This window comes from Nicotiana tabacum, chromosome 21, assembly GCF_000715075.1.
Source record: "Nicotiana tabacum cultivar K326 chromosome 21, ASM71507v2, whole genome shotgun sequence".
Classification (NCBI taxonomy): domain Eukaryota; kingdom Viridiplantae; phylum Streptophyta; class Magnoliopsida; order Solanales; family Solanaceae; genus Nicotiana; species Nicotiana tabacum.
Genome location: NC_134100.1, coordinates 75,305,878 through 75,327,672, shown reverse-complemented (window position 1 = coordinate 75,327,672; position 21,795 = coordinate 75,305,878). Strand labels below are relative to the sequence as shown.

At 34.8% G+C, this 21,795-nt stretch overlaps 1 protein-coding gene across 5 annotated transcripts; it reads left to right on the top strand.

The window, feature by feature from the left end:
- Window positions 1–21,387, top strand: LOC107770726 (putative disease resistance protein At1g59780). 5 transcript variants are annotated; one of them, XM_075241553.1, is made up of 4 exons: window positions 1–2,057; window positions 6,671–6,884; window positions 7,219–9,751; window positions 21,115–21,387. In XM_075241553.1, the coding sequence occupies exons 1-3, from the start codon at window positions 700–702 to the stop codon at window positions 9,712–9,714; spliced, it is 4,068 nt and encodes a 1,355-aa protein (XP_075097654.1). In that variant the 5' UTR covers window positions 1–699; the 3' UTR covers window positions 9,715–9,751; window positions 21,115–21,387. The 5 variants fall into 5 exon arrangements, with proteins under 5 accessions (XP_075097654.1, XP_075097656.1, XP_075097655.1 ...); XM_075241555.1 differs by lacking the exon at window positions 21,115–21,387 and adding an exon at window positions 19,733–19,750; XM_075241554.1 differs by lacking the exon at window positions 21,115–21,387 and adding an exon at window positions 10,137–18,440.
- The last annotated feature ends 408 nt before the right edge of the window (window positions 21,388–21,795 follow it).

Below are 21,795 nucleotides of genomic sequence, written 5' to 3'. Positions count from 1 at the left end.
CAAAGTGTGATAACTAGCAGTTGTGGAGGCTGGTTCTCTTCTCCTTCTCTTCGAATTCCTCTACCCTTCTATTTAAGAAGTAGATTCTCCGCCGTACTCATTAACTAAGAAAAGAGAACATAATTCTCTCTCTTCACACATTAACTAAAGTGGGAGAAGAGATTTTCTTTTTCTCTCATGTCTAAAATGTTTTAAGGACGCAATCCCCTTCCATTTCCCAAAATTTTATTATTTGGTGAGCTTAAAAATTGCCAAGACTCACAATGCGCAATGTAAATATTACGGCGGTACTTTGCAGCTCATATGTAGCCCCAGGAGAGACGACCCAAGTAGCTCAATTACTCTGTGTGGTTTAGCTTTAATCAACTAAAAGAAGAAACATGGCATCTTCTCTTGTGATGATATTGGCAGACCTGGTTGTTAAAGAATCAGAACTAATTACAGGAATAGAGGAGGAGGTGGAATGGATAGAAAGGGAACTCAGACTAATGGAAACTGTTCTGGAATCTGTTCGGGCCAGGGACGAACAGGACCCTTGTGCTATAGAGTGGGAAAAGGAGACTGAAGAAGTGGCTCGGAGAGCTGAGGATCTAATCGCAACTTACACAAAGAGATTTCAAAAACAAGGCACAATAGACTTGAGAAGAAAGTACAGACTGGCCATAGAGACGCGGACTGGCCATAGAGCTAAAAGAGCTCATGACTCAGATCCATAGTGTTTCTGAGAAGGGGAAGAAGATTATTATCAGAAATAGTGCTGATAAGGATCAGGATGGACAAATCACGGTCGTAACGGAAACGCTGGCTACTGAAAGAGGGTGCAGATCCAACAACACTGTCGCTTCTGCGATGGAGCAGCTCAATACTGTATTGAGTCAAAAATGGCTTCTTGATGCAAGAGATCTTAAGGTGATTAAGTCCGTGAGAGATGAACTAACTCCTTTGCAGGATCTTCTAGATGAAGTGGAAGGATTAGAAGATCAACAGTTATACCAAGTTTGGGTGCACCAGATAGAAGGTGTTTTTCAGTTGGTTTATGAAACCTTTGCATCCCGGGGCGTGAAACAGGGCAATGGTTTTAGATCTCTTATTGCGCCATTATACAACGTACCTCTATCTCGGCTAGATCAGAAAATTCTGAAGATCAGGAAGCAAATCTCTGAAATATGCAGAAGATACCATACATATGAAATTGGTGAATTCAGAGGAAGGGAGACATGGAGGAGGGTGTTTGTCCCCAAACTAATAAGTCCGGATATTTATACCTCAGTGTCTGCAGTTTCCTCAACCAAAGATATAACAGAGTGGCTTAGAGTGGAGATGGAGCTAATGAAGTATTTCATTGAACATGCCCAAATTAGAGAAGATTCAGACGAGAGACATAAGGTTTGGTTCCGGCAAATGGAAGAAATCTATCCTGATCTTGAGGCTAAGGCTGTTTTTGCTCAAGGAATCATAGAAGAAAGGGGTAATTTATTCAATCCACTGAGTTGGATAAGGTTTGAAAATAGAGTTAAGAAAATACAAAAACAGATTTATTACATGTCGAACAGGAAAATAGCATACGATATCAGCAGCAGCATCATGCAACAAGCAGCTAGTACTGTTATCCCGCAACCACCACCCCCGGACATACTTCCAGGAGATGATGAAGAGCACACTTTGAGAGAATCAAATCCAAGGCGACCCCAGTGGTGGTCGCTGTTTTGTTTAACATGGAGAAGCTTAATTATTAGTTGCTCTAGATATAGTCTTTCTGAATTAGAGCGCACCTTCTTTAGTGAGTGCTGGTTTTGTTTTATCCCATGCAGCACTCCCATTTTGCTGTATTTGATCATCTGTAGAAGTATTCTTTCTACCATTGGCAACACTTCAGACCTACGGCATTCAGTTGAAAGAGAGTTGCAGCTAATGGATGCTTTGCTAAAAGATATTCGGACAATGATGGAGCTGGATGCAAGGCTAAATATTTGGGCGGAGGAAGTGCAAGCTGTCGTCGAAGAAGCACGTCATGTTTTAGAGCAGGGAGCTGGTCCAGCCATTCTCCTCCATAAAAGGTTCGACTTCTCCAACTTAGCCATCATTCTCTTCAAAGTTCAACCCCATTTGAAACTTGTTGCACTGTTTAGTCCCACTACGGCATACTTCCCTTTCTATTTTTTCTAAAAAAGAAGGGTTACCACCCTAAAATCCCCCTAAAAGGATCCTCAAAACCCCTTAGAACTATATTGTACTTCATATTAAAAATTCCCCATCGCATTTTTGGAGGTGCGTCTAGTACACGCTCCTAATTATCTAAAAATACGTGTCATGTAGCACTACACGTGGCTATTTAACTCAGCCTAAGACCCGCCTAAACTATTACTTTTTTGTCAATTACCTACTTAAACTATTGTTGTCGCCAAAACCCCCTTAACTATATTTTCCTATATATTAAAACCCCATGTTGAACTTTTAAAGGTGCACCTGTCTAACTATATTAACTTATAGTTTGTACAATTATTTTATATATATTTACTCACAACGTATTACTCTCGGATGATTGATTAATTTGAGGAGTTTTGGCCAAAAATAATATTTAATGTACTGTGTTAATTTTAGGTTTAATTATGATTGTGCTTTATGTTAAACTCCAATTGAATAAGTCCTTATTTATATTCACGTTGTAGTACAATAAAAACATAAATAAAGGCATATAGTGTTGCATTTCTTAAAAATCATCTTATATTACATAAAAAAAATTTTATACAAAATAAAATTTCGCAAACAAAAAATCAATTTGCCAACAATTATATTCTCTAATTCCAGATTACATAAAGAACGTTCAAGAAATTCAACTTTATTCTACAAGGTGTTGAGTTAAATAAGAAGATTTAAATTGATATTCTTTCAACACTACGTGTAAGACATGAAGGAAGACTAAAACAAGAAAGAGAATAAATCATTTAAGAGGAAACAAGAGAGGGAGAATTTTTTTTAGAGGAAACTCATATGGAGAATTGAAAAAAAAATGTTAAAAAATAAAGAAGAAAGGTGAAAAAATAAAGAAGAAAGGTGAAAAAATGAGGAAGAAAGATGGATATAACTGAAATAAGGAGAACATTTATTAAAAAAAAATTAAAAGAGGGTTAGGCTAAATAGCCATTATTTTCTGTCATGTGAGCCATTTTTATGGCTTTTTCCCGACACGCGCTGCCAAGAAAGTATTTACATATGTTATGTCAGGTCAGCAGCAAGGGTTTTTTAATATGAAGTTCAATATAGTTCAGGGGGATTTATGGACACCGAATAATTTAAATTGAAAACTGACAAAAATATGATAGTTTAAGGAGGTTTTAGGATATAACATCTTGTTTATATTTAGAAACAATTTAACTTTAGATAAAATGATTTATAACCATAAAATATTTATAATATTTTTAGACCACAAAATCTCAAAATTCTTGCTTTCTTTGTTAAACTCCACGCAATACCACATAAAATATGATGAAGGGAGTATTAATCCTTTGAATTTTCCTTTAAAAGCTTATATATTCCAGCTATATCAGTGCCTAGATTTGAAAATACACTTTCTGCGTCTTCTTTTTAGCACATTTACAAAGAACTAGTTGTTGAACACGTTACGTGTGTTCCATGTCGATCAGTATATACTTGTTAGAACAGTAATATCAAAATATCATGTTACCCTATAAATATGTCCCAACATAGTAAGTAGTTAGTAGAAAATGAACTTGTCTAATAGGCCAAAGAAAGATCTACCTGTCGCTTGCAAGTGTTGCTAAGTGAAATATCGAAATAAAAAAGCACAACTTTTATGAGAAAAGAGAATTTCCAACAGAAACAAGAGAAATAGGATAATGTAATTAGACACCTTGCTATTCATTCTTATAAGATGTAATAAGAATGTGAAAAGGATATCCAAAAATACTACTATTACCACAAAAGCTAAAAGGAACAAACAGCAATCAAATGTAATAATTCATATATATAGGGCAAAAGAGAAGAAGAAATCAATAGAAGCATAGGCTTGCAACTTGCAAAAAAGAAGAAATAAAATACAAGTAAAGGCTCTGCAACTAATTTAAGAAAAAAAAAACTATATCATGCCTCCACTTGCTTATGTAAACTAAGATTCCCCGATTTATGATTTTGAAACTCTATTTTCGAAGGTGGGATCATGTCTCATGTTTTATCTTCCACTACAGTGTCAATGGAGTACTATTCAGTGTCCCAATATAGTTTGCAAGATTATCAATTTATCATGATCCTTCGTTTAATGACATTCAATAAACCAGTTGGCCATTCCAAGCCCGCCCTACCCGTGCTTTTCCAAAATTCCACCGGAATCTCGTTTGGTCCTGTCGCTTTTTTCTGCTCATCTTACTCATAGCCCCTCTATCTCCTCAACTTTTATACGCCTACAATACCCAAAGTTCCGACGACTCTTGGAATGTTCTAAGTCACCCAACACAATGTTTCTATCCCCTCTTCGTTTTATGAAAGTAAGTCTGTCATCTCCGACGAATAAGTGCCTCGTCCAACAATACTCTATCGTCCTCGTCCTTTATGAACTTCACTTGGTCCAGATCACGGGCTTTCCTCTCACGCGCCTTGGCTAGCCTGTACAACTTCTTATCCCATCCCTTGCCTCCAAGTTCTTCATACATGCGTTCAAACGCGACTTTCTTAGCCGCAGTTACTACTAATTCCGCTTCCTTCTTGGCCACCTTATACCTCTCCTTGTTCGTCCTCTTCTTCTCCTCGTCCCCGCTCTCCAAAAGCTTCAAATATGCCGCCTTCTTGGCTTCCACTTTACCTTGAACCTCAGCGCTCTACCACCAATCTCTTTTGCGGCCACCGGGGATCCCTTCGATACCCTCCAATACCTCCCTAGCATCCTCCCTAATGCAATTCGTTATCACGGTCCACATACTTCAGGTCAAGCATGTGAGAAGTTAATTAATTTAATTGCTTGAAATTGCTGTCTATTGGCCACGTGGCAGTCCTATTGACTTACGTCGAAAGTTCTTCTCTAAATTCATTCGAGTCATTTGAAGCTCTATCACAAACCCTTCTGCCAGGTTAATTCTTCTTTTTGTAAAAAAAAATGAATAAAATGATAAAGGCCGCAGGAAATGATAGAACAAACGACAAACCTAAAACAATAAATAGCAGAGGTGTAAAGCTAAAGGCAGTAAGGCATCTTAGCTTCCTTCATTCGTCGATTTTTACTCCTAGTTTCACTTGCACAGTGCCCACTTTGCCTGCATATTCTTGCAAGTTGCAAACCCTTACATTTTCTATCTAAAGTAACCTCCCAAGTCCAAATACATTAAACATGATATTGCTTCTCCTTTTCCTTCTCCTCTTTCAACACTGCTTCTATTAATTTACTCCATTCTAAGAATATTGTCAGCAAACCCACAAAATCTTTATACTCTCTTTTCTATAAGTGGGACGAAATGAGCTTTGAAGACCTTGAATCAGGGAGGTCTTTTTATGTTCAAGGAGGAGAAGGATCATGGGAACGACAAGTGAAACTATTACGATCCAAAATCCCATCAAGCAATCGTGATAATGTTTGCTTGGCAAGCCAACATTTCAATAATGACAAGAAATACTGAACTAATATTAAACAGCATAATATCATAAATAAGGGGGAAACTCAGAAATAACATAATAAGTCAAAGACAACGCTACCGGCTAATAAGTCCTGGGAGGTTGTTAGTTAGTTACAACCTCCCAGGACTGGTGTTACTGAGTACATGAGCGTCTAAGAGTACTAAATACAACATCTGAAAAGAAATACAATATTGTTTGATACAATGATACAATAACAGAATAAAGGTGACTCCAGAGTATATGCGAACGGAGATGCAACACTATCTTGAGTCTCTTCAGTTGTCCAAGCTATTGGCTTCTCTGAATATCGCTGGGACCAATACCAGGATTTGCACAAGAAGTGTAAAAGTATAGTATGAGTACAACCGATCCAATGTACTTAGTAAGTGTCGAGTCTAACCCCGACGAGATAATGACGTGGCTAGGACATGATACCTATTGTATAAACATGTGCAGTTAATAAGCAAAGAAAATAACAAGGGAACAACAAGAGTAATGGCAGGGGAAATAACAGGAAAAATAAAGAGACATTGCATGGAATAATGATATAATCAACTATGTGAAATAACGACCGTGAGTTCTTTAACACAATCAAGCCTTTTGGTAGAGAAGTATTTTCTTCCGATTAAAGAAAAATAAGTTTACGAGGAAAATATTTTTTAAAATATTTAAGTCAACTAAACATGAGAAAATTAAAAAATATTTTCCATAAAACGTTTTCCTTCGTACCAAACACACCCTTAATACAATTAGATAGGTGAATGAAATTAACGTCATATAAGATTAAGCTGGTAAGCTTGAAAAGTCAAATCAATTTTAACAACTGAGCTGATTACAAAATTTTAACTCCCTAGCTCTGTCCCTTTCTGCTATTGATTAATACATTTTTGTTTCTTTAATTATCTAGATTGGGGAGATGACCGAAGCCTGAATACTCTGTTAGAGTTCAGAAGTTTCAAGTCTTTATGTTGTGTTTATATTAGAGTACTTCTGAAGAAAGTTTTGAAGTAATGCGCTTTGGTCGTTGCTTTTCTTTCGACATGAACAGATACCGATTTGCAAAGAAGCTTTCATGGATCATGAATCGGATTGACCAGGTCCATGAATGGAAGATGACATATGACATAACCATCAAAGGAAGAAAAGGCTCAGGTGCTGTCATCCAAGAGCGAGAACCATACCCTTCGGGTTTTCTCTCGAGCAAAATTCAATCAATCAAAAGAGAGATGAATCTGATGCAAGCTTTAATGGAAGATGTTAAGGTGATATCATACTTTCAAGCTTTTCACATTTCTACCAAGTCACATAAAACCTTTTAAACTTTGAAAATGACAGGAAGAAATTTGCCTGTACGTAGTTTCAAGAAATTCTTGCACTATGTTTCACATTACATTGGTTTTAAGAAATTATTGCACTTTTTCTACTTCTTGCAAACTTTCGAAACAAGAATAATCTTTAATTTTGTGTTTTTGGTCCTAACATTCCTGCTGCTTATCCGATAAACAGGGGTTGTAATGTAGCTACCTTTTGTTGTATTTTCAAATTATCTCCACTTAACTAATTTTGTGAAGTTTATAATCACTTTGAGCCATTCAGATGATGGATAGAGTGGATGCCAAAGTGCAAGTTTGGGTGGAAGAAATTAGCGGCATTGCTTTAGAAGTCAAGAATTTGATTGATTTGTACTGCAAAGAGAATAAGCTGGTCATTGCATTTATCGATGCATTTAATGTGTCAGATCTAAAGTGGATAGCGCATGTTAATCGACTGAAGAAAAAGATTCAGAGGCTCCATAATAGAAGGCTCGACTACGGAATTGAACATATAGCTGGAACTCCTCCTTACTTTGTTGAGGAAATAAAGGCAAGGCTGCTTATGAACTGTCAAGACCTCTGCATCTTTCCAATTTTAGGTGTAAAGGATAATGATAAGGCAAAACTTCAACAACTACTCAATGACGATTACACCATCATCTGTCATTTTGATGTTCGCGTGTATATAAGGATGCCTCAAGAATTAAATGTCATTGCTATCCTGAAAGAAATGGCAAATCAAGTTATCGAGCAATTACAGCCAGCGGAACATAATAATGATCAGGGCAGTATAGTCGAAGATCAAGAAGGAATGTCATGGTCTGTGCCCAAACTGCAAGATGCTTTACACAAAGACAAATGGTCAAGGCATGAGGTAATAGCTCAAGCACTTAAAGAACTTTTATACCCCATAAGATACCTCGTTGTCTTCCATGATATTCAGATCATTCGTGGAATCTGGAGTGACCTTCGACAAGCTTTTCCAAACGCTTCCAGTGGCAGCCGTGTTGTACTTTTCACTGCACATGAAGCAGTTGAGAACACCTCGGAGCTTCTTAGCCTCTATCACAACTCAGAGCTGAATGATACGGCCGATCCAAGGAACGAGGAGATAGATGAAATTAGCAACTTCCCACTACAAGCACCTATCAGAGTAAGAGACTCCAGCAGAGAAAGAGCTATGTCAAAGTGGGAGAAGGTACTAGAACGGCTAAACCGTAAAACACCTCATTTAGAAGCTGCAGATGTGATTTACGGAAAGGTCCCTGGGTATCTGAGGCAATGCCTATATTGCTTCCTACTATTTCCAAAAGATTTTAAAATCCCTGCCAGGAGACTAATCGCGCTGTGGGTAGCAGAAGGCATAGCGAAGCAAAAGAGGGGTGAAGAGGAGTCAGCTGAGGACATTGCTGAAAGCTATCTGAATGAACTGATTGACCAAAATGTGGTGCAAGCCACAAAGACAAAGCTCAATGGAAAAGTAAAAGTGTGTCAGCTCCGCGATGGCACACGAAAGTGGCTAGAAAAAGTTGTGGAGGCAAATTTTTTCAAAGATTCTGCAGGTAGGATTTGTCGACTCGTTGATCATCTCCATGAAGATGACGTAACTCATCGTCAAATCCATGGCAATGATCATCCCATTTCTTCAAATTCATTCCGGCGTCTATATGGAAATGTCCTATCTTTCTTGTCATTTGATACACAAGAAGGAAGTAAACCAGGAGAGAATATCGGATGCTTCCTCAGTAAATGCATTTCAAATCGGTGCTTTCGGTCCCTGCGGGTACTTGACCTGGAGAAAGTATTCAGACCCCAGTTGCCAAGGGAACTATCGGCACTCAGTTGCTTAAGATATCTAGGGCTAAGGTGGACTTACCTAGAAGAACTCCCGAGCAGCATAAGCAAAATGTTAAACCTCCAACTGCTGGATTTGAAACACACCTACATAAGCGCTCTGCCAGAATCAATATGGAAAATGCATTATCTTCGACATTTATACATGAGTGAAACCTATAGAAGCAAATTCCCTAGTGTGCCAAAGCGAATCGCTCTTAGTGAGCTGCAGACATTGTGGGGTGCTTTCATAGATGAAGATAGTCCAGTGCTAGAGGGGCTTAACACCCTGAAAGAAGTTAAAAAATTGGGTTTGTCTTGTAGGGCCATGACATCTCAACAACTCATGAATTCACAACTGGAGGCTGTTGGTGACTGGATTTTGGAACTGAAACAACTTGAATCTTTAAGATTGAAATCATTTGATGAGCATGGCAATCCTTCCACTCTTTATCTGAAACCATTGTCAAGCCTAACAAGTCTTTCGACCATCTATTTACTCGGAAAGCTCAAGTATCCATCAGTTATTTCCGGATTTCCCACAAATCTCATCGACCTAACATTGTCTGCTTCAGAATTACAGGATGACCCGATGCCTGCATTAGAGAACCTTCGCAAACTGATCATTCTAAGGTTTTACTCTAAATCTTCGACATGTAAGAGCATGCATTGCTCTTCAGGTGGTTTTCCTGAGCTTCGGTTTCTTCAACTCTGGCTATTAGAACAACTTGAAACCCTGAAAATTGTAAAAGGAGCAATGCCTAATCTCGAAAGCTTGGAAATTAGATCATGCACAAGATTAGAAATGCTTCCTTCTCAGTTGCAACATATGCCAGCTCTCAAGAGGTTGAAGTTGTCACCACAGGAATTCCAAAATAAGATCAAAGAAAATCAAAGGCAGCTTTGGAGTAACCTTGAGCATTTGGTGGAAGATCCTTTCGAATGATTTGATGCATACTGTGGATAATTATCTGGCTTTCCAAGTACGTTTCATTCCTTCCCTTCTTTTATTTGTCCTCTTGTCATTTTTCTTTTTTTAGTTTTGGGTAGAAATGGGAAGTGCGATTAGGGGCGGACCTAGAGCATTGGCTACAGGTTTTCGAGAATCCAGTAATTTTTGTGTAGACCTGTATTTATATTAAGAAATTTACTAAATATTTATAAATATCTAACTGTGAACCCAGATATTATTACATATTAATTTGAAATTCCGGTAGGAACACATAAGCTTCAAATCCTGGATCCGCCTCTGAGTGCGATCTATTTTTTTTCCTGCATCTCGAAGCGATATTAATTTCAGACTTCTAACTTAACTACTATTGACATCTTTCGGCAGTTCTTTTCAGCTATCTTGGTTGTTTCTTGCAGCAGCTAGCATTGATGATAAAAGAACTAGTAACAATTTACGTCCCTTCTCTGCCACTGCAAAATTGTCACAGTTTGAATTATTTCTCTTCTGTAATAGAGTTCCCCATTTTCCCGGGTGTATCTTTCTTTCTTTCCTATGATTGGAAATCATTAAGCAAAACCCATTTAATAGAGCCAAATTTGTTCCGCGGATTTATTTGAATCAACGGGATGCTTATTTATGGACTCTTTTTTGTTGGTGCCACGCCACCCGTTCCTTCGCTAAAATCCCTACTATGTACATAATATCTCTGTGAAGCAACGTATATATGGATAGAGTGGCACCCCAAAAGTCATAAAGTGGAAGCAAGTGCCATTGGTTCACCCTTCTCTTCGAAGACTTTCCTTTGCCTCATGAATGCAAGTTCGATTCCCTGTTGGAACAACTGTTTTGATTTTTCCTTTTTTTACTTATTAAGATTTCCTTTATTTTCAGTTGAGCCCTACGGCCTCACCTCATTTCCTTCTTTTTTGTTCTTTCCCACCTTTTCTTTCTTTTATTACTTGCTAAGTCTCTCTTCTTCCTTTTTCACTTTCAATCCTCATTTTGTTTCTATCATTATACCTTACTTTATGAATAATTATTTTCTATAGGTAATTTGAATTGATTTTAATTAGCATATAATTTCTTTATTTTTAATGAAACGATATTAATTTATATATTGAAATATAATTTGAGCAATATCTTCTACTGAATTTTGAAAAATAATTAAATGGCTTGATTGATAGTCGTTTTGAGTCGAATATCATAGGTTCAATGTTGAAGTTTTTCTTTGAAAATATTTGTCGTATAACTCAACAATTAAGATGAAAAAATAAATAAAGAATAATACAAGTAAATTAATCTAGTCAAACAAAGAATATATAGTGTAGTTAAACTACTCTTTAAGCAAATATTTATATTGGAGGTGCTCTTTAATCAAAATGTTATTTTTCTTTTGAATTTTTATTTAGAATGTGTTTAAATTAAGCGTTAAAAATTTGAACTAAAATCTAACTTATTTGCTTTGTGAATGAAAGGCCTATTCAAATTAACCAAAAACTAACTGAATCGACCCATTATTCCTAATATGTCTTTGTAGCTATTGACATGTATATTGTATGCATAACATGGTGGCACCCGCAACCTTCGAATCCTGGATCCGCCTCTGCTTGTCATGCATGGCCATTTCTTTGAACAATAGGCTCTAATATGTGTTGCATTATTTTTTTCATTATGTTTATAAGAGCATTGTACATAATTTGAACAGAGGTGGTGTTATTGTTTACCTGTAAAACGGTATAATTGAATTTGTAACGTGATTTATAGACACGTGAATTAATTTGATCCAACAATATGAAATAAATAAGAATGAAATCAAGAACCTAAAAATAACTTAAAGAAATACAAGCCTGCTAGTATAAAGAGCTTCTCTGAAAGCAGTAGTATGAACAATCTTAAGAACAAAAGAAAGCAAGTAATTTTCTAGTTTGAGAGCAGAATATAGCTTTTGTATACAGAATGTTTCGTGTCCTACAATGGATAACAGTTTCCCTATTTAGAGCTATATCTAAGGAGACAAGATCTCCAAATCAAGCTCCTCCTGAATGAGATACCCGATATCAATTCTTCAAATCTTTGTTATAGGCTACTCTTTTCCTAAGTCCAAAATTCGATCTGTTAGCCATCCAAAACTCGCCCGAGGCCCCCGGGACCTCAACTAAATACACCAACAAGTCCTAAAACATCATACGAACTTAGTCGAAATCTCAAATCACATCAAACAATGCTAAAACCACGAATCATACCCCAATTTGAACCTAATAAAACTAAAAAATTCTAATCAAGTACGATTGACCTCAAATCTTTCACACAAGTCATACATGACATAACAGACCTTTCAGAATTTTCAAAACTGGATTCCGAGCCCGATATCAATAAAGTCAACTCCCGGTCAAACTTCCAAACTTTCCATTTCTAACTTTTCGCCATTTCAAGCCAAAATTAACTACAGACTTCCAAATAAATATCCGGACACACTCATAAGTCCAAAATCACCATACAGAACTATTGGAACCATCAAAACTCCATTCCGGATTCGTTTGCACAAAAGTCAAACTTCGGCCAATCCTTTTCATTTAAGCTTCCAATATGAAATTTCTTCATCTGAACTAATCCCGAAACACCTGAAAACCAAATCCGATAATACACACTGTTCATAATACATTATATGAAGCTATTCAAGACTTCAAATAGTTGAAAGAAGCGTAACTACTCAAAGCGATCAGTCGGGTCCTTACACTAAAATACGATACTATAGCCTGTGATCAACACCCCACACTTAAACCATTGCTTTTCCTCGAGCAATCAAACTATACTTCACATAGAACGCGACCTATTTTCAACAACTATCATAACTCATCACACCAAGAATATTTAAAACAGATTAAGTACAACACCGTAACATCCTAGCCTCAAAATTTGACTCAAAAGCACCATGTATTTTTATAACTTGCTCACTTACTCTAACACATAGGTCAACGACATTACCTTTCCTTCGTGAATCAAGTACCCTCATACAACAATAGAGAGTAGTTCTACACACAATAAAATTTAAGAACAATCAGGAACTCAAGATAAAAAGAATTCACTCACTCTCAGAAACAACATTCATATGCCACAAAAGACATACCATAGGCTTGCCCGTAATGTACTATTCTACTAATTGAGCTCATTCAGTCAAGGATCAAGTAGAATTTTAATTGGTTGTAATGTAGGCTACGGAATGAGTAGGATACATTTAGATATAAGAGTGATTACACCTCCCTAAGCACTTTAATACATACAATTTACCATTCAACACCCGACACTTATGTCTAACCAAAACTCCACCTTCACATCAATATACATTAACTCCCCACTTCTTTAAGCACAATTATATCAAGAGTCATCATTATCAAGGAACAGTTTTTTACAATTATACACTTATTATTATTTTTTATTTTTCTTTTCTTATTCAATTCAAGTGGCTCTTACTTTTTCAAAACAGTGCACCTTCTTCCTTATTTCATTAGTTCTACTCAAAAGCCAAACCAATTACCCCACACTTCAACTTTTACAAAGCTCATAACAAATTCAAGTGCTCACGAGAGGTAAAAGGTTCAAATAGATGGTCAATTCAAACAAATGGGTAGCGCTTGTAATGTGGTTGCCAAAGAAACAGGATTACAGGCTCAACGAGGTTAACTAAGATACATAACAATTAGATGGGTAATAACATATAACTGGCTCAACAAAGAAATGCCTAAATCACTTTCAAGACTGAACAAAACTACCATTTCGCTTTGCAAACACACGGGGCAAGTTCTAGACATCAAATGTAATGCACAGAATAACACAAAACCTCACACACACACCTGGCACATAACTAACTCAGGATCGGACTCATCACGATACTCTAGTCAAAGCAGTTAAGCAAAGTTAAAATTCTACATTGTAAGGTACTTATACAAGAGTCAAAAACTGAGCCTAAGCGTCACAACTAAAACACTCACTATTCTCAAGGCATAAAAAAGTCATGAGGCATTGCTTTAAATTCACATCATAGCACAAGGTTTCCTACTCTTAAAAAAATAAAATTAACTACACCCGGTTCAAACAAAATCTTTGAAAAATCGCGGCACAAAAAAAAACCAAGGGAGAATTGTTACACTACCTAACAAAAGAAAATCTTTTTGTCTTTTTCTTTCAACTTTAATCCCTCAAGAAACCCGTCGAATGATATCCATCATCGGGAGAAATCAAAAAAATTTCAATTTTCCAACTACTACAACTAACAAAACTAACATATATGCATACAAAATACAATTGTCAACACCCCACACTTTAAGTTGTGGCATGTCCCCATGACACACAATTAAAAAGTAAGAGGTAAAGGAAATTTTCCTGAATTTTCTTCTTTTCCGAGAACTTATGAACTCCACCCCTAATTCTGAATTCATTCCTCGTTTTTGCTCCTTGGGATTCTTTGTGGAGCTCATTAAGCCCAATTGTTCTGAGGATACCCGCAAGACCCGCTCTTTTCTTTCTTTCTTGTCCTCATCTTGAGCGGTGACTTGCTCGTTCATGATAATCATTAACTTGTTTCTACATTCTTTCACATGATCTATACATGCATATTCCTATAAATCCTAAAGAATAAAATTCACATGATCAATGTTAGAATAAGAAACACAAAGAAAAAAGGTCATGTGAATATTCCTGTGGCATGTCCAAGACAATTTATTTATCATTCTCTTTTACTAAAGGTTGCAAAGGTGGATGGGGGTTTGAACTCTTCCTCCATTGCTTCACAATCAACCAAAACCTTATTTTCAATCATCTCAGTTGAATCATAGTCCTCCTGCATAGTGAAAAACTCTCTTTGTAGATGCTCATTCTCTTGGGTAAACTCATTCTCACATGACATCTCCTCCATATATTCACTATCACAATGTAATAAGCTTTCTGAAAGTATATTTACTATTTGACTCACTTGCGTTGTTAGGTTCTTAATGGATTCATCAATTTGTATAAATCCTTCTTGATTTTGTGTAAATCTTTCTTCAACACTATTCATGAACTTATACATAAGCTCTTCCAAACTACCATTCTCCTCTTGAGGTGGTTGTCTCACTTTGCTTTCATTCCAGTCATAATACGGGTATTCATTCCAACCAGAGTCATAATTGTGCCCATATGAATCTTCATACCTATACGAACTAGAAACAGAGTAAGACTGCTCAAGATACGAACTATAGGAAGAATACATACCCGCTTGACAGTCAACCCATAGATAATTTTCACCGCATTTAAAACACATAGCAGACCGCTGATAATGTTTAGCTGCTAACTCTTCAATCGTTTTCTTAGGTTGGTTGTACTCCATCTTTACAGCATTTAGAGTTCAAAATCTACAGTATCTTCTCTAACTTGTTAGGTACTATAAAACAAATCTTGAAAAGAAGTTAACTAATAAAGAAAATAAAATAGAAAAGGAAAAGAAAAGAAAAGAAAGAAAGAAAAAAAAAATTAAAACCTAATTCCTGAATTAGCACCAAAAACTATTTCAAATACTATTGATTGCCAATCCCCGACAACGACGTCAAAATTTGAAGAGCACAAAACACACACTTAAACTCTGCTCGCTAGTTAAATATAGTTTAGTATAATATCGTATCCACATGGATTGAATTTAAACAATTTTCTCGTAATTTCTTGCTTAATTGCTATCCAAAATGATCAATAATTGAGAAGTATATGATTTCTAACTAAAATTACTAAGAGTCCTAAGCTATTGACTAGTGATAATCGAAACAAGGAATAAGCAAAGAAGGTTAAATGGGAGAAAATAGGGATTGATAGGATAGGTGCAAGATAATTATTTGGGATCTAACTCTAGATAATTCACTTATAATGTTCAAGTGAGTCTCTCGAATTCACTCAATTATTAGTTCAAACGTTTAGCAAAAACTCCTCTCTCGATTAAGTCTTAACCTCACGAGATGAACCAATTTAAGCACATGAAGATATACAAGAATGCGTAGTGGATTGGTCTTTAGGAGAACCTCTCTCGATTATCCTCCTAACTAGGTTTAATAAATGATTCAACTAGCCTTTTTCGATTACTAAGAAGAATTAATGAACTCAACCAACAATTTAATGTAAAGATATTACAAGTTATACCTCTCTCGATTACATGATCAAGTGAATATAGATGCAACAGTTAAATCATTCAAAACGCTTCAATACACAAAACTAGAGTTATAATCCACAAACAGTCATCAATACACCATATCCATCAAACTCTAAAGGGAACTACTCCATAGATATGGAGCAATTCATCATAAATATAATTAAAGTATAGAAAAACATAAATTCAATCCAAACTCGGATCTTAAGTGAGGAAAAAATAATGAAATCCTTGTGCTTGTATTCTTCCAACTCCTCCTTAGCCTCCTTAGATCGAATATGTATCAAAAATCCCGAAAATAATATTTTTTCATGTATTTATAGCAAGTAGGGTCGGGCCCAGACGAAATCATCTTCTCCTAGCTGAAATAGGAAAATTACTCTGTAAAAATTACACAGGCGAGTCGCATGGGGCGACGCGCCATGCAGGGCATTAGTGGGAAAATCCAGAGAGTTGGTTGTGACAGGAGCATGAATTTTGCACAGCCGCGGCGCGCCACGTACCGCACTAGTGCACTTTTCTCAGAGTACGGATTTTTCTTGCGTTTTGACGTCCAAACTTGGTCCTCGACCTCCGAACACGATCCCTGCTTAATCCCTTGGGCTTTTACTCAGACTTCAAAGCTCCAAATTACTCAAATTTATTCCATAACATCTACATAGCTCAGAATCACTCCTACAAGGCATAAAACACATAATAAGTACAAAACACTAGCGATTAAAGCTCAAACACAATAAAAGTGCAGTAAATTAGAGTGCAATAAGCGACTAAAATATGAGATTATAGCCTACCATCAAGGCCTGTGTGGTTGTAGTCCAAAGTCGCTGAGTTGGTAACCAATACATTTAGATTGATCTTATAAACAATAAATGAACATTTACGTATAGCATACGAGATTTATAATTTCACCTAAATCTTTCATTTTATAAAAGATAAAAATGGAGCAATTCTGGTAATATTTAGTAATTAAGCTCTTAAAGAACTAACTTTTGAGTTTGAATTAAGCCATATGTCTTTTTTATTATTAGGTTTAATGTGCTTGGCATTTGAACCTTTGCATGTTTTAGGTCCTTGAGCTCGTGAAGTTTGCTAATCCCTTGCACGGGTACCACCCAGCACTAGGGATATTCAAGTTAATTGAATAATCAATCCAAACCGAAAATCGAACTAGATCACATTTCTTTTGTTTGATTCGGTTTTACTCTTTTAAAAAGGACAATCATTGGTGTAGTTGATTTTATTTAACGAACTAGTTTTAGGATACGCGCGATGCGCGTGTACTCTATATCAATGTGTATAAAATTATAAAAAATATAATCCCTTGAAAATAAAATTTTTAAAAATATAAGCTCTTGAAAATGACGAATATTGATCCTATTTAGTCAATAAGTAGCGAATGGCCTAGCTAAGCATGAAAATAACCAAGAATCTTGAAAGATTAGTGTTCTATTATGTATCCCCTTCTTTTATTTTAATTTCGAGTCAAAATGATCGTCTAGATACTTAATATAGACATGTCAACTACAAAAAGAAAAAAAAATAGTGATGGACCAATTATGTAGCTAAATAATATAAAAAATTCGCTAACCATATTCAATGACTGAATTAGTGACAGATTATAAAAATATCCTATTAACTACACGATGAATTTTATAACTAATTCCTATTTTGTGAAGTCAAATTCTGTAATAAACTTTCTTAATAATAATATTAGTTTCTTTTTTACCAAAATAATAATAATTTAGGTACTTTTGTAATTAATTATGGAAATTAATTTTTATCACAAATTAATAATTCTTGTTTTTTCCAACAATAATTACTATTTTAAAACCTAAAGCCGCCGTAAATTTTAAGAACAAAAACACATGGATTGAACAACCAAGCTTCTAAAAATATACGTCGTGGAGTTTCCTGAGAAAAGGTCCTCCTACTTTTTGGAAAAGAAACTTTCCTCCTGCTTTTTTTGTATTCTTTAGTGTCTTAATATTTTGTATCCGAGAAGATATCAAACACTAAATTATAATTTCTTTTAAACTTCTTTAATTTAGAACTCCAAAATATTAGGAATCTTTTTGATTTTACAATTTTATCCAATGTAAAATATATTTTTAAAGGGTAAATAAGGCGAACGACATTTCGCTAAGGGCCTTCGTGCTTAAAACCTTCAAAATGCCAACTTTCCACAATAAGTGCCGTAATGCTCCTGGGCGACCCAATACTCAACTCGAACATACGCCTAAGTCCGAAATTACCATACAAACCTATTGGAACCTTCAAATCCCGATTCCGAGGCCGTTTACTCAAAATTCAACCTTAGTCGATTCTTCCAACTTAAAACTTCCAAATTAGAATTTTCTTTCCAAGTCAACTCCGAACTTCCCAAAATTCAATTCCGACCATACGTACAAGTCATAATACCTGAAGTAAAGCTACTCGAGGCCTCAAACCGCCGAACGACGCGCTAGAGCTCAAAACGACCGATCGGGTCGTTACACGTAAAAGAAAAAAGTATAAATTTCTAAAAGTTATGATTGTTGATCTTGTTTAGTTAACTCGGTAAAGGAATAAACTTCCACAAAAATCTTTAGTTTATCTCCGTCAATATATTAAACTTAAATTTGTACCGATATAAATAAATAATCTTTTAGAAACTTGTTATATAAGAAATACTAAATGATTTTAAAGTACAATCTTATACTAAATAATCTCAATTAAATAACTATTTTGTATAGTGTGAACTCTATTTTAAAAGGGTAAATAAGGCGAACGACATTTCGCTAAGGGCCTTCGTGCTTTTAATATAGTATAGATATAGACAGATCAAAAGAAAATCAAACCAAACCGATAAATTTTATAATTATTTACAAATAGCATTTTAATTTTTATGCATAATTATAAATAATTTATATATTTCGTCCACAATTTTATTTTTCTTATTGATGTGACCACTAATTGGCTATTGGCCTTTAGAGTTGAAGCACTTTTCTTTTAGAAAAATACACTCAATCCAAATAGGCAAATATGGCTATGGCTCAATTCTATATATTTTTAGCATCTGCAAGGAATAATCGATTTCATGTTGGGTGATGACTAAAGCGATTTGCTTTTTACCTGTTCATATGCTCCATTCTTGTTCATATTAGCTTCTTCCTGATATTATGAGTTTCTTTGTTGTGTATTTTTTCAAGAAACATGTATAGTTGAGGAGCCTATCTTAGACTTCATTTTGTTTATATCCAATAGCTTCAAATAATGAGACAATCCTTACATCTTGTATTGAAGTAGATTCTTTTCTTTATTGTAATCAAATTTCTAACTAATGTTAGATTTTTAAGTTATTAGTAAAGATAAACTAAAGAACTGACAGTAACTAAATCAATAAATTTGTACTATATTGCTTTGATTTAGTTTTAATAATTTAAAAGCTAATTAAATTAATTTGGTTTTCAAAGGGAGGTGTAAAGTACTGTTGCTTGCCCTTTTTTTGTGGTTTCTTACAGTATGTCATAGATGAATATTGCCAAAACTCTAAAGCAATTAATGCGAGCAATTATTCTTGTCATATGTTTTATACGCATTAAACAACTCATTTTCAATAAGTTATACATTTGTTTTCATGCAGTGTACTCTTCTCTTTAATCAGACACATACTCTGAACCTAACACACTACACATTAGTCGTTTAATTAATTGTATAAGGTATCTATTGAATTATTTGTGAATTGGAGAAATAAACAATGTAAATATTTATTACTAGTTAAAGAGAAGGAATACGTAGCATCAAGGGAGAGGTTGTGCAATGATTAAAATTTTATTTGTTTTTATTTTATAATAACACTTTTAACAGATTTAAACTTGGAGACCACGTGGGAAAAGAGCTGTGCAATCTACCGTGCAAAGCCGCAATAAACCTCTTCCCATTACAGCAAATCGCAATCTTGTAAAGCACTTTAATTAGTTATACCGAAAATTATGGTGGATTAATATGATTCTTTTATCTTAGTTAGAGTTTTTGGATTTGAGTTTTAGGAATAACGAAATTTCTTAGTGGAAAGTGTTTCCATTTTACCGAGCTTTACACATCGCAAATTTAATGAATTAGTCGAAATCCCAACCCATAATGGAAAACCAAAAAAAAAAAAAAAAAAAAAATTTAGCAATGGAAGCTTCAAAGAATTATGGGTATATTGGTTGTTTAGTTGATCCAACATGGTCTTCTTTGAAATCCTATTCACATTGAATTTGGTAGTAATAGTAGTTAACCATTTTTTGCGTGATAATTGGTACTATGATTCGATCTGCTTTTCCAATTGATTACTCTTTACATGCCAAAAAGATACATAAACTAATGCACCCCCATAATTCGATGCTTTAATTCATTTCAACTGATAACCAGTTCATTCTCCATCTTTCACATTTGAGATATTTTTTGATCCCCGCAATTATAGTGACAAATCCAACAATGAGTTTGCGTGTTTGATAATACTTTAAATCGAACTTTTTTTATGTGTGTAGAAAAGATAAATATAAATAGAGTTCTCATTTTGTATTTTTGAACTTAGAGTCTAAAATTCTAAATCTGTCACGATTCCAAAAACTCACAACTTACAAAAGTCTTACAAGTTGATACTAAGCATATTTACAAGTTGTACAACCTAAGATGAATGATGCTTTTCCAAATTAACAAAATGCACTTTGCTTTGGTCGTTCAAGGAACTAATTAAACAGCTTCAAACAAAATATTGACCCTAGTTTGGCGTAAAAAATAATGGGAATGTATATACAAGGGTGGTAGTATTATCATCATAATTTCATAATTCGAATTATATAAATAGCTGGTATTGTAGCTTTATCCCATGGCCATTAAGTACTCAATTGCAAATATAACCATTTTATTTACTATCTATTTCTTAAATTGTTGGATTATTTTTATTCTGTCATTGTGCATATGTCGTCTTTGATCATTCAATCATCTGCTTTTCCATATTTAACAATAACAAAAGAACCAAATTGATTATTTGCTGATTAGTATTGCGTTTTGATATATTACTTTCTTTTTCATTCAAGTTATCCAAAATTTAGTGCTTACAATTCTCATTAGAAATAATTTCCTGATGAATATATATATATATATATGAACTTTATCTACTGTACGAATTATTGAACTTCTAGCTATATAGAACAATATGCATAACTTAATTGTGTTTTTGTGTTTTTCATTTTTTCTAGTTTTGGGAATATACCTTTTGTGATGGTTCAAAATAAGAATATACCTGGACGACGGTTATGTAAATTGCAAAGAAAGGGAAATCACACGAGCAGTTAGCTAGCAGTGCAAGCATCGGACCTACTCTTTGTGTGGCAGAAAGCATTTTGCTCACTTCACCTCCTCAACTAAGCTAGTATATTTTTAAATGCATTTGCAATCTTTTTTCATCATATGTATCGAATTATTCTGTCTATCAATATTTAAGTCGATGAAAAGAAAGTTAAATTTTTTAATTTATGATGGAATTTAAGATTTACACCTATTTTGTTGACCATTAGGCTAGCCTTGAGTGCTTCACCGGTAAAAATAATTTAAATATTATAATTCCAATCATAATTTTACAAGTTCAAATTTTACGATGTAGCAACTTTTTACTAATAAATTCATCAAATTTCTCCATTAGATTTTTAATATATATTATACACGTATGTATAGAGTTAATGGAAATAAAGATATTTCAGCACTCAAAAAATGTTCTTTATTGGTTAAACTGTCAGCATTATAAGCCAAATTATTAATTCGTTAAATAATAAACATAATGTCAAGCCAGTCAATTTGTAGGTGTTAATCGAGTTTTGTAGTCTACCTTTCCATTTTTCACGTGATTTTAAGTGCACCATTAGACATGAAAAAATACTTTG